This window comes from Populus euphratica, unplaced genomic scaffold, assembly GCF_000495115.2.
Source record: "Populus euphratica unplaced genomic scaffold, PopEup_1.0 scaffold3.1, whole genome shotgun sequence".
NCBI classification, from domain to species: Eukaryota; Viridiplantae; Streptophyta; class Magnoliopsida; order Malpighiales; family Salicaceae; genus Populus; species Populus euphratica.
Genome location: NW_011499847.1, coordinates 393,663 through 405,827, shown reverse-complemented (window position 1 = coordinate 405,827; position 12,165 = coordinate 393,663). Strand labels below are relative to the sequence as shown.

Here is a 12,165-nt window from a genome sequence, read left to right as displayed (position 1 = left end):
GGCCATTGTAGATTGCAAGGTCAGCGAGTTGATTTTTGTGCCTGGTCGGGGTCATTGTCGCCCTCTGTTAACATTTTCCTGACAGATTAGCTCGATTTCAGTATGTACTGGGCCTGGATCATCTAACTGGCCCATGAATTGCATGGTCTCCCGTGTATCGCATATTGCTATTTTATTTTACGGGCTTCGATAGACTTTTAATTTATAAAAAATTTAAAATCAAAACATCCCCATGGAATGAAATTAATAAGGGATTTACATGAGCTCGTGGTTAACAAATGCTCTGTGAAGCCCAGAGCAGTGGGCCATACATTATTACACCCCAGATGAAAAGAAAAATAATAAATAAATAAAAAATCACCCATCTTTGGAATTGAATTTTATCACTACGTTGAGATAGACACTGAAAAAAAAACTAAAAAGCAAGAGGAGGAGAGAAACAAGTAGAACACAAATTGATATATATATATATATTCAGTAACTTCAAGAGAAAATAATCTTGATATATTCAATAATTTTTCCTATTGTTAAATCTATATTTTTTTTAGAGAAAAAAATACGCAACCATGAATATTTCAAAAAAACAGTAAATTATAAATTCTAATTTAAATGATTGTTTAAAAATGTGATAGATATTGTTTTTCAAAATAGTTTTTACTTTGAAATTCATTAAAATAATATATTTTTTTTAAAATTATTTTTAAGATCAACATATCAAAATAATAATAAAAATATAATTTAAAACTAAAAGAATTTTAAAATCTTTTAAAAATGCAATCCAACCACAATCTTAAATAAACACTAAATAAAAAAATATAAAAAATATACTTAAGATAATCTTAACTTCAAATCAAAATTATTTTTATATAGTTCTATCAACAAAATTTTAAGAATTTTTGTCCAGAGACTTTCATCAATTTCTAATGGTTTTTATTAATATTTTTATTAATATTATATTTTTTTCATAAGAATAACATTACTTATGTAGAAGTTTTTAATTAAGAAAATAAAATAATTTAATGATAAAATTGATATAAAAATAATTGGAATACAAAATTATTAGTTTTTCAATAATTTAATAATATATTTAGAGCTTATTTGAAATTATAATAGCAATAATTATTCAAAGTGTTTTTTATTTGAAAATATATTAAAATAATTTTTTTATTTTAAAAATTATTTTTAATACTAGTATATATCTGAAAATATAAATTATTTTTATTTTCAATAAAAAAAATTAAAAACATGATATACATTAGCGTTCCATACAAACTCTTGATGTTTTTATAAACTGTAATGCTGAGCTGTAGTTTTATAATCATAAAAGTTTAAAGTTAGGTTCCGCAGTTTGAACATTTTCAAACCCTCAAATCTCAAACGGTCAAAAAGCTTAAAATCCAAACCCTGCTAACCGTTTACCCAAGCCTCTCTCCACCGTCCGATCACTCGCTAAATTTTCAAATCCCTCAATTTCCCACAAAAACTCATTTTTCAAAAGAAACCACTCTCTCCCCTCTTTTCTTCTCCCTCGCTCTCTCCAGATTTTCTAACCTCCCAAACACCCTCTCCTATCCCTAAAATCTTGCCCTAGAATTTGCAATCAACTTCGAAACCCTAGAAATTTCACTACAGGAACTCAGTTTCCTTCACGAACTCTAAAATGCCTTTCTTACTGGATACTGCGAGCGCGATTAAGAGGCGGTTCGGGTTCCAAGACCAGTCCGTCTCGGAATCCGTGCCGTGTACGCCAGATCTACTGAAATCTGTTTCTCGAGATCATCACCTTGCTTCCACCCAATCTGTCTTTGCTACGTCAGCAGTCCGGAGAATTAGTGACATGGATGATGACGATGATCACGGTGGCGCTACAGGCTCAGAGGTGGCCGCGCCGCGTCACGCACAGAGCTATGAGTTCTCCGAGGATCCTTCCTTCTGGAAGGACCATAACGTGCAGGTTTAATTTACTTTTAATAAGTCATGATTTAGTCCAAAATATCATGACTTGATGCTAATCAAGCTTTAAATTAAGTGAATTTGTTATTCAATTAAGCTATAGTTTTGGTTCAATTATGTTTATTTTCTTAGGTTATTATAAGGTTAAGACCGTTGACTGGTTCGGAAATCTCTGTACAAGGGCATAGCAAGTGCGTTAGGCAAGAAAGTTGTCAGACAATTACCTGGACTGGGCATCCAGAATCGCGGTTTACTTTCGATCTTGTAGCGGATGAAACTGTTAGTCAGGTATACACTTCTTTTTGGTGTTTATTTTTTGTAGAATCTCAATTTCCATGTTTAATTTGATTACTGTGGTGTAACAGGAAAAAATGTTCAAAGTTGCTGGATTACCTATGGTGGACAATTGTATGGGAGGCTACAACAGTTGCATGTTTGCATATGGCCAAGTGAGATTTTGCTAACGGTTTTCAGCTCTAATGTGATAGTCTAGTTGTTTTAGTGTCTAAGAAAAATAGATTAAAAGGAAAATGTTGTGAAAAGCAGAAAAATCGTGTTTACCTGGCTGAAATTATGTGCAGACTGGAAGCGGAAAGACTCATACAATGCTTGGAGACATCGAGGGAGGTACTCGAAGACACAGTGTTAATTGTGGGATGACACCTAGAGTATTTGAGTATTTGTTTTCAAGAATCCAGAAGGTTTGTGATTTTTCTCTTGGACATCAAGTTGAACTATGAATATATTCATTTTACATTTTGGTGTGAGGCTATGTTTAGGAGTACTATTTTTTGGATATTTGTGTGCTACTCCCGAAGAATTAATCGCATGTCAGTACCTATTTAGCAAAGCCAGAAAATATGAGACAAATTGCACAATTATAACAAGGAAGATATATGCTCTCTCATTGATTTTGCCTTTATCATGAATTGCGTTTAACTGCTTCTAGGATTTCCTTACAATTCTGTTTAATGTATGCATATCTGGTATCTTTTTGTTCGCAAAGGAGCAAAGATTAGCTGCTTGCCTTTTTTCCTTTTACATTCACATAATTCATATCCAAACTGTTGGCCAAAGGCTGAACTAGAGATTAGCTTTCTTTTTTAAGGGGTTGCTGATATCACTTTTGTTGGTTTCTGTGACAAGAATCTAAATGTGGTTTTAATTGTTAATTTGTGTCAGGAAAAAGAGGCTCGTAAAGAGGAAAAGATAAAATTTACCTGTAAATGCTCTTTCTTGGAAATATACAATGAACAGATTCTTGATCTCCTGGATCCATCATCTTCCAACTTACAGGTACAGGTTACTTGAAGTCTGTATCTCTTCAATTTATATGTTTTCTTTTCCCTGGCTGCAATAATAAAAACCAATTTGCAATGTGGAAAAGAATTCTGCCATGAAAGAACTCTAACTCTCAAATTCCTCTTTTATTGCTTATGCTGTAAACAACATTGTTTTCATTAATTTATTTTGAACAGTATTAAACCATGTGAGTGTATATGAAGTTGTGCTCTTTTTACTTTTATTGAATTGAGATTTTTGGTGAAATTAAGAATATTTGGTGGACATTATTACTACAGATAAGAGAAGATGTGAAGAAAGGGATTTATGTGGATAATCTTAAGGAGATAGAAGTTACAAGTGCTCGAGATGTGCTTCAACAACTCATTCAGGTATACAAATTGCCTTCACACATTGTGCTCTTCAGAGTGAACTTACTGTGAGAAATAAGTTTTAATCAGTCCTCTGTTTTGAAATCTCCAATTGTTTTTGATTATCAGAACAAGCACTAAGCTTCCAAAATCATGAAGCAAAAACTACGATGTTACAAGTATGAGATTGTTGCTGGAAAATTGGGAAAAAACACCAATAGAAAAAGTTTTACATGGAAGAAGAATTCTTTTTTATAATAAATCACTCTTCAGAACTTATGCATTTGCATGGATGATTCTTGCTGTATTTCCTCAAAATTATACTTAACCAAGATTTATGCACTGTTTTTTCAGGGTGCAGCAAATAGAAAAGTAGCAGCCACTAATATGAATCATGCAAGTAGTCGTTCTCATAGTGTATTTACATGCATCATTGAGAGTAAGGTTAGTGTTCTTTCTCACATTTTTTATTTGAAAAAATGAGTTAGACAAAAGTTCTTTGTTGAATTTCTTGAAAAATAACATATACTGAATGCCTTCTTTATCTCATTCTTGAAAGATATTTGGTTTTGCATATAAAAAAAAGTGATCTAAATTCTTTTAAATGAGCTGATTTGATGTGGCAATTCTAATTGCTGGTTTGTCATCAGTGGGAATCCCAAGGTGTAACTCACCATCGGTTTGCTCGGCTTAATCTTGTTGATTTAGCAGGATCTGAGAGGTACAAGGATGTGGAATAGAACATTGATTTTATTGAAAAAGGCAATTAGTAAAGATTTCAATCCATTTTAATAACCATGTGTTTATCAACACAGGCAAAAGAGTTCTGGTGCTGAAGGTGAACGTCTCAAGGAAGCTACCAATATTAACAAGTCACTTTCAACATTGGGGTATGGTGTTCTACTTATTCTTAATTTCTTCAGTCAGATTTTTTTTAAGATTTTGTTTTTATACGTGGGAACTCAAAGAATTAATTCATTGTCAACTATTAATTTCTTTACACTGGTTTTGATGTTTGTAGACTTGTTATTATGAACCTTGTAAGTATATCAAATGGGAAGTCTCTCCATGTTCCTTACAGGGATTCAAAGCTCACATTTTTGCTTCAGGTAGACCTTTTTAGTTTTATACTGTTATTTTATGTGGTGTAGTTGAAGAGTTCATAACATTTAGTTTTTACAAAGAGATAAAAGCTCTAGCATTTTATAATATTATTTTGCATTAAATGTCTTGATTGTTTTAGAAGTTGTAATTTCCTTTATCATAGATATGGCTTGCTAATATATATACTTCTATTTAATCAACATTTTTTTTTATCCTTTTCTTCCAGGATTCTCTAGGAGGAAATTCAAAAACTATCATAATTGCTAATATTAGCCCATCTCTTTGGTTTGTTGCTATCTATTTTTTCATAATTGTTTCTTTAGGTTCTTGCCATGCAAACTTAAAAATAAATTTTGACAAGCATGGCATATTTATGCGCGGATATTCACATTTCAGTATATCAAATTTTATGGTTCCCTTGCAGTTGTTCTTTGGAGACGCTTAGCACATTGAAGTTTGCACAACGTGCAAAATTCATCAAAAACAATGTATGTGATATGTACCTTCTATAATATTTAATTTGCCTTGAAGTTTATATATAATCCATACCTGATTACTAGCAGTCAAAAAATAGGGAATAAGGTATCTTTTGTAACTGATACTATTGCAACAAATGGAAAATTAAAATTTAGGACATACTTTTCTTCCCCTTACGTGGTAAATCTAATTTCTAATTATCAACTATCATTCTGTTATCCAGGCAATTATCAATGAAGATGCATCGGGTGATGTTATTGTGATGCGAATGCAAATTCAACAACTTAAGGTATTGTACTTAATTTGAGATTCTCTCTCTTAGCTTGTGAGTAGTATGAGAATTACTCTTATTTCAGAGCACTGTATTTTTGTTTTGTTTTTGAGATGTTGTTAAGTCACTATATTTTTGTTTTGTTTTTGAGATGTTGTTACGTCACTATTACCTAAAAAACTCACTATTGTTCAGAAAAGTGACAAGGACAATTTTTTTACCTACAATCTTTGTTCATATATTTTCAGAAAGAAGTGTCCAGACTTCGCAGTTTAGTCAATGGGGGTGTTGAAAATCTAGATAACGATACTTCATCTTTAAGCTGCCTTGGATCTCCTGGACAATTTCAGTGGGAAGGGCTTCATGGTTCATCTAGTCCGCTTATGCCTGAAAAAAGGATGTCTCAGGTACCCATCAGTTGTTCTTAACATTGAATATTTGATTCAGGATTGTTAAATGACCATCAGCTAAATTTTCCCCGTGCTTTCTTAGAAGAAAGATTATGAAGTTGCCCTTATTGGGGCCTTCAGGCGAGAAAAAGATAAGGACATAGCATTGAAGGCATTAAAAGCTGAAAATCAAGCAGCTATGCAACTGGTATGTGTGAAATAAATTGCTTGGATTTAATTAATAATTTGAAATTTTTTCTAGAAGTTAATTTGGGTAATTTGAAATGGAATGTACCAGGCCAAACAAAGAGAGGATGAGATAAAAAGCTTAAAAATGATAGTACGATTCCGAGAAGCTGGAGTAAAGAGGCTAGAAGCAGTTGCTGCAGGAAAGATTTCGGCTGAAACACACTTGTTGAAAGAAAAGGAGGAACATCTCAAGGAAATTGAAGTTTGGCGAACCCAGGTTGACCGCAACCAAGAAGTCACAAGATTTGCCACAGAAAATTTGCGTCTGAAGGAAGAAATTAGAAGGCATGCCTTTTTTAGCCTTTTTTATTCTTTCTATTCTCAGTAAAGTGGCAAGACAAATTATATGGTGTCGATTTATATACAGTGGTTGTCCATCCTGAGAAATTCAACATGAAACAACCACATAAGATTAATGTAGTGATCATGGAGTATCTTTCTAATAATAAAAAAAAAAACAGAGTGGATTAGTGATCATGGAGTATCTTTCTAATAATAATAAAAAAAAAACAGAGCTGGATGTAAATTTATGTAAAACTTATGCTGATAGAAGTACATCATATTAGCACTAAAACTGAGGTCAAACATCTCTGATAGCAATAAACAGTAGCTTCCAACAAACTGAACCGTGAGAAATGGGAATGTTCCAAAGAAAGTTTGGAGTAAAAAATCAGAAAAGGTACATTTTCATTTAATCAGGCCATGTATATTCTTTTTATTGGTTTTTGTTTGGAAATAACAGATTTCAATTAATAGTTCTGTGTTCAATTAAAGTTACATTCTGAAACTATTTCAAAGATTTGGGTGCTTATTTTGGTTCTACTTCACAGATTAAAGTCATTCTGCGAGGAAGGTGAAAGGGAGATGATGAATGAACAAATCATGGTTTTACAGAATAAGGTAGAGAAAACAATGTCTAACTTGTTTTAAGTTGTGTTCGCAGTCAAATTATCGTGTTCCTAAAACAATGTCTAACTTGTTTTAAGCTGTGTTTGTGGTCAAAGTATCCTGTTTCTAAAACATCTTCTAACTGTATATGCAGTTACTAGAAGCACTAGATTGGAAACTCATGCATGAAACGGATTCCTCGGCAGTTCAGGTTCTTCACAAGCTTTGCTGTGAACTATGAAAATGCATGGTTATATTTAGTTTTTTTCCTCATTAACTGTGAGTTTTTGATTTCTTTCCATTACAGAAAACTAGCTTAGACATGGAGACAGAAGTTCAGGATGAACTACCGATTTCAATTCAGGTACAATTCAAGCGGATGCATTTCCCAAAGCTTTTTTCACAACATTGTAACTACTTTCGCATATAAGTTTAACTTTTAAAATATCAGTTTTGATTGCATTCATTGAGATGGGATGTAAAATATGCTAATGGCTTGTACTCATTCATGAAAGTCTGGTGACAATGTTTTTAATTTCTTTTTCATTGTTGCAAGAGTTTGTTGCTCGCTAGTATGATATCTGTAGTTGCTTTTCTGTTTATTCAATAGTAATCATATCCCAGACTTCAAACTTGTGTTCAATGCTTGTGTAATTAGCAATTTGACTGCTGGGTACTTAAACTTGATTTCGCGACAAGAGCGTGCACGGGTGTGACTGTTATTATAGGCAACGGGGAGGTTCCTGGATTGTATACTGCAACCATCCTGCAGCACAAATTTTATGACATTGTAATATGATATTTAGAGAATATTGTATTCACCGTTCTATATTTCAGAATCTCATTGCATTAGTCACCCCACCCCATTATGTATGATATTTTTGTCAAGGATAAGGCAGGCATTCTTGCTTTTACCAACCAATATCATTACAAAAAAAGAAAAAAAAGCAGCAATTCTGCCTGATTGAATGTTTGAGGTTCACATATAATTTTGTTTCTAGTGTATCATGTTATACTGGCAAGTGCTTGGTGTATGTTTTGAATTATCTTACAAACTGTGCCATGTATGCTTTATTTGGTGTTTGTATTACTCGTGTATATTTTAGCACTAAAGACTTTGTGGATATAAATAACATTCTTGTTAACACAGGAACCAAGATCACCTTGTCAATCTTCAATTAATGAGGAGAACGAGTTCCTCCGCATACAGGTCGGCCACCCTGCTTCTTTGTTCACAAACTTTTATGTGGCTTTCATTTGATACAAGGGACATAAACATAATTTGCTGTATTATAGACTATTCAAAACCAGGCTGAAATTGACTTGCTCCATAAGCAGCTGGAGTTCTGTTTTGAAGAGAAGGATAGACTAGAAAGGTAAAAATTGACTCTTAATTCTTTTACCAATCAAAATGTTAGAAGATCCAGTTGATTGAATTCTTCAATTAACATGTTTGGTTGCTTTTACCTTTAACTTGATAACAGCTGATAGTGAATGTACGTTTGTGTAGAGGCTGAAATACCTAATAAGTTTGTGTATGCATGTATGTTCTGCACTATCTCAAAATGCTGTCAGCCTGACCAGATTATTTTGTAGGCATGTCAATGATCTCATGATGAAACTTGAAGAAGAGAGATCTTATAGAGCTACAAACGAGAGAACAGAGCAACTTGAACTTCCTTTATCAACTGATGCATCAGTTGTCAATGCCAATGACCAAATGGAGCTCAAAACAATGGTTGACGCCATTGCTGCAGCAAGTCAACGAGAAGCTGAAGCTCATGAAAAAGCTATTACATTGTATACGGAGAATAATGATCTGCAGTTGAAGCTTGAAACATTTATTGTGGCAAATGAAGAGCTACAGTCAAAACTCAAAGCATTAATTGAGGAAAAAAACAGTCTCATTGAAATGTATGAACGGGCAGCTTCAAAAAGTAGCTACAACAATGTGAACGATTCTAAGAGTGAACAAAATGGCATGGAGGTTCGTGATGATGATAATAGTGCTGAGAGGGGACAAAATGGCATGGAAGTTCATAATAATGACAGTGCTTCTGAACTTGCCAACTTAAGTGAGCTAGAGATGAAAACAGTTGAGAACCTAGAGCAGCAGCGCATGGAATTGCATGAAGAAAATGAAAAGCTGATGGGCTTGTATGAGATAGCAATGCACGAGAGGGATGAACTGAGAAGAAGGCTTTCTTCTTATGAACAAAACAGAGTTGAATCTAGAGGAGAACTTCATTGCTCGGAAAAACACGTGGAAATTGATGGAGAGAAATGTCTTCAGTCTTGTGCTCCTCCTACTTACCTTGGTACAAAAGTTTCAGTGGAGGAAATCCGTGCCCGTTTATTGAATGCAGAGCAAGCTTTTGTTGACTTTGATGAAGTTTTGAGAGAAATTGAAGCAACAGAAGAAGGGCTTCAGCTAAAGCAGGAAGAGTTTAGATCCCTTGAGCTACTTTCTTCTGAAATGCAAGATAAAAAAGCTCTTGTAGATAAGAAGTTATCGGCACTGAGATATTCTCTATCTAATTTTTCTTCATCGGTTGCTTACTTTGAACAGCGAGAAGTTAGAGCAAAGGCAAGGGTAAATGCTTCAATGTCTTATTTTCGGAAAAAGAAAGAGGAGTTGGCTTGTCTTCAAGTTTGCAAAGAAGATACTGAGGCTAACCTGGGAAGGATCCAACAATCTGAAATTGAATTGAGAAACATCCTAGCAGTTTTGAAATCCAAACTCGAGGAGAAGAATCAGAGACAGGAGAGTGAAAAGGTTCTTTTTGCCATTGATAACATCGAGAAAGTAGACACGTCACAGAGAAATTGGCAATTAGGTGGGAAAGCTACAGAGCTACTGAAGTCCGAGGAAGAGAAAACCAAGCTACAAAGTGAGATGAAGTTGTCCCGAGAAAAGCTTGGTCTTGTAAAAAGAGAATATGAGGATTTGAGTAAAAGATTGGATAAGATAGAGAGTGAAATACAAGTTGTTCAGATGGATATACAAAAGGGATCAAAATCCGTGGAGGAATTGGAACTTGCACTTCAAACTGTAACCCAGGAGAAGGAAACTCTCCTAGAAATCACCGAGAATGGAATGTCTGAAATTCAGAGTATGATAATTGAATACCAGCAATGTGTCTTTGATACAGATCTCAAGGAGGCAGAGTTGAATACACTGGAAGAAGAATTACAGCTGGAGACCAGAAGAATCGAAGAGTTAAGAAAAGTGCAGGCAGCGGCCTCTGAGAAGATGACCAGGCTGTTGCAAAACACAAGCTCCCATTCTTGCTTTGCTGAGAAGATGGAAGAATAGCTGCAATGCGTTCAGGTATCTTGTCAACCTGTAGTTAGATAACACTTGCACAGTATCACATCGTGTGGCCTGATGCATCTTTTATTAGCTAACAGCTACTTTGTAGAAGTTTATTGTTCATGCTATCTGAGACAGCTTACCACATTGACCTTCTCCTCTTCTATTTATGTTGTATGGTAAAAAAAAAAAAAATTGGAGCAAAACTCGATCGAAGTTATGTTTCGAGTCGTGTAATTAAAAATTAGGTGGGCAATGACCATTTTAACATACAGACAACAGAAGAATTGCATGCTAATACTTGTCCTAAAGAAATGGAATACTTATATTCCATTGCATCTTAAGGACATCGAGAACTAACTGAATCTCACACATACACTCCTGTTTCCTTCACTTGCTTTTCAACACCAAGTTAGTATCCTGTGCTATGCTGAGCTCATCATTTGAAATTCCAAGGAGTTCTGTTCTAGCAAAACCAGCACAGTAAAGACAGACCATTCTTCCCCTTCCAATAATCAGGAAAGCTTCATTTTGGAATTCCATTTTCAGCAAAAAGGCCATGGCCACACTGCAATGCAATATTAGAATTGATTAAAACACATTGCTTTGTGAACACATTGCTCACGATATTGCTTTGAGAGGTGTAACGTCAAACGATCACATGCCCTTTTCTTCCATAAAGAGGCATAGACATCCTCTCTTTCAAACACAAGGCATGCAGATGTTGCTAGACCAGCAGGGCCTGCACGGCTGCACCAACTATGACCTCTTCTTCCATTGGGTAGAGTGGCTTAGAACAATGACACTGTTTTAAGAACACCTGATAAAAATTGTGTTCGCCGGTGCATATTTTTTACCCGCCCAACTTCTCCATAAACGCAGCGACGGAGTAGTACATAAGATTATTCGTTGACCCAATTTCTTTTTTTCTTTTTTTTAAATCACACAAAAAATTAGAAAATTCATTGATCACATGTTGTCGCTTTCTTGCTTTGTACAATTTAATGTACGTACATATGCAATAAGACATTTGTCACCATTAATTTTCCAGATATCATTATCTTTCTTTAATCTGGTTTTGATGCCTATGAATATAGGCATCATGTTTGCATATTGCAGCTTCATTCTTAACACTGATTAATAAAATGAGTTTATAAGTTAGAATAAATGGATATGGAGAAAGAGAAGACATCTTCATCTTCATGCGCCTCATGTAAAGAAATTTATTGTAAAACTATTTAAAAGATAAATTTATTTTATATCCCTATCTCGTTACTCCAACCAAGCACTTCTATGTTCCTTAACATTAGTTTATGAGAACGGGTTCTTTCCATTGTTGTGTTCCTCTGCAACAGGAAGGGCGTCTTTACAGTCAACAGGAAGTGATGCTAAAAAAACGCAGCGTAACATCCTATGAACTTATTATTGGTAATTATTGCTATGGCCTAAGCATACACCCTCCTGACTCGGTATGGCTCACAACTTGATAGTCAGCCATGCCACCCACCGTCGTATAGAAATCATCCGTCCATTCCCAGCTGTTCCCAAAGAGATATGAGAGTTTCACTCAAACGACTTGGTGGAATTCTTGTCTTCAGCGTCCCCAGAATTATTGGCTGGTCCAGAGCTTGGCATGCACTTTGAGAGGTGTCATGTTGGCGATGTCTGTACTGTTTTTGATGGGTTATTCCGAATTCTGTCAAGCTGCTTCTGCTTTTAAAACTTGATAGAGGTGATACTGATATTTCTTTGAACTGGGTTACATGATTACAATAAAGTTCTTGCCTCACGGATTTTGGGGGTATGTTGGTCTACAAATGAAGTTATTGCACAACACACGATTCAGAACCTCAGAATAAGTCCAGCATT

The 12,165-nt window shown here is 34.6% G+C and overlaps 1 protein-coding gene across 2 annotated transcripts; it reads left to right on the top strand.

The window, feature by feature from the left end:
* Window positions 1-1,414: 1,414 nt before the first annotated feature.
* LOC105139198 (P-loop containing nucleoside triphosphate hydrolases superfamily protein) lies at window positions 1,415-10,447 on the top strand. Of its 2 annotated transcripts, none has more exons than XM_011045572.1 (22): window positions 1,415-1,954; window positions 2,086-2,241; window positions 2,319-2,402; window positions 2,535-2,654; window positions 3,136-3,249; window positions 3,534-3,626; window positions 3,960-4,049; window positions 4,256-4,326; window positions 4,421-4,495; window positions 4,627-4,714; window positions 4,936-4,994; window positions 5,134-5,197; window positions 5,410-5,475; window positions 5,706-5,864; window positions 5,953-6,054; window positions 6,145-6,380; window positions 6,926-6,995; window positions 7,138-7,194; window positions 7,291-7,347; window positions 8,134-8,193; window positions 8,280-8,359; window positions 8,580-10,447. In XM_011045572.1, the coding sequence occupies exons 1-22, from the start codon at window positions 1,661-1,663 to the stop codon at window positions 10,297-10,299; spliced, it is 3,915 nt and encodes a 1,304-aa protein (XP_011043874.1). In that variant the 5' UTR covers window positions 1,415-1,660; the 3' UTR covers window positions 10,300-10,447. The 2 variants fall into 2 exon arrangements, with proteins under 2 accessions (XP_011043874.1, XP_011043868.1); XM_011045566.1 differs by having other exon boundaries at window positions 1,416-1,954; window positions 5,950-6,054.
* The last annotated feature ends 1,718 nt before the right edge of the window (window positions 10,448-12,165 follow it).

Coding starts and splice junctions, on each gene's coding strand:
- LOC105139198 (XM_011045566.1), top strand. CDS start 1,661: ATGCCTTTCTTACTGGATACTGCGAGCGCGATTAAGAGGCGGTTCGGG. Junction 2,403..2,534: donor GCATGTTTGCATATGGCCAA/GTGAGATTTTGC, acceptor AATTATGTGCAG/ACTGGAAGCGGAAAGACTCA. Junction 4,496..4,626: donor AAGTCACTTTCAACATTGGG/GTATGGTGTTCT, acceptor TGATGTTTGTAG/ACTTGTTATTATGAACCTTG.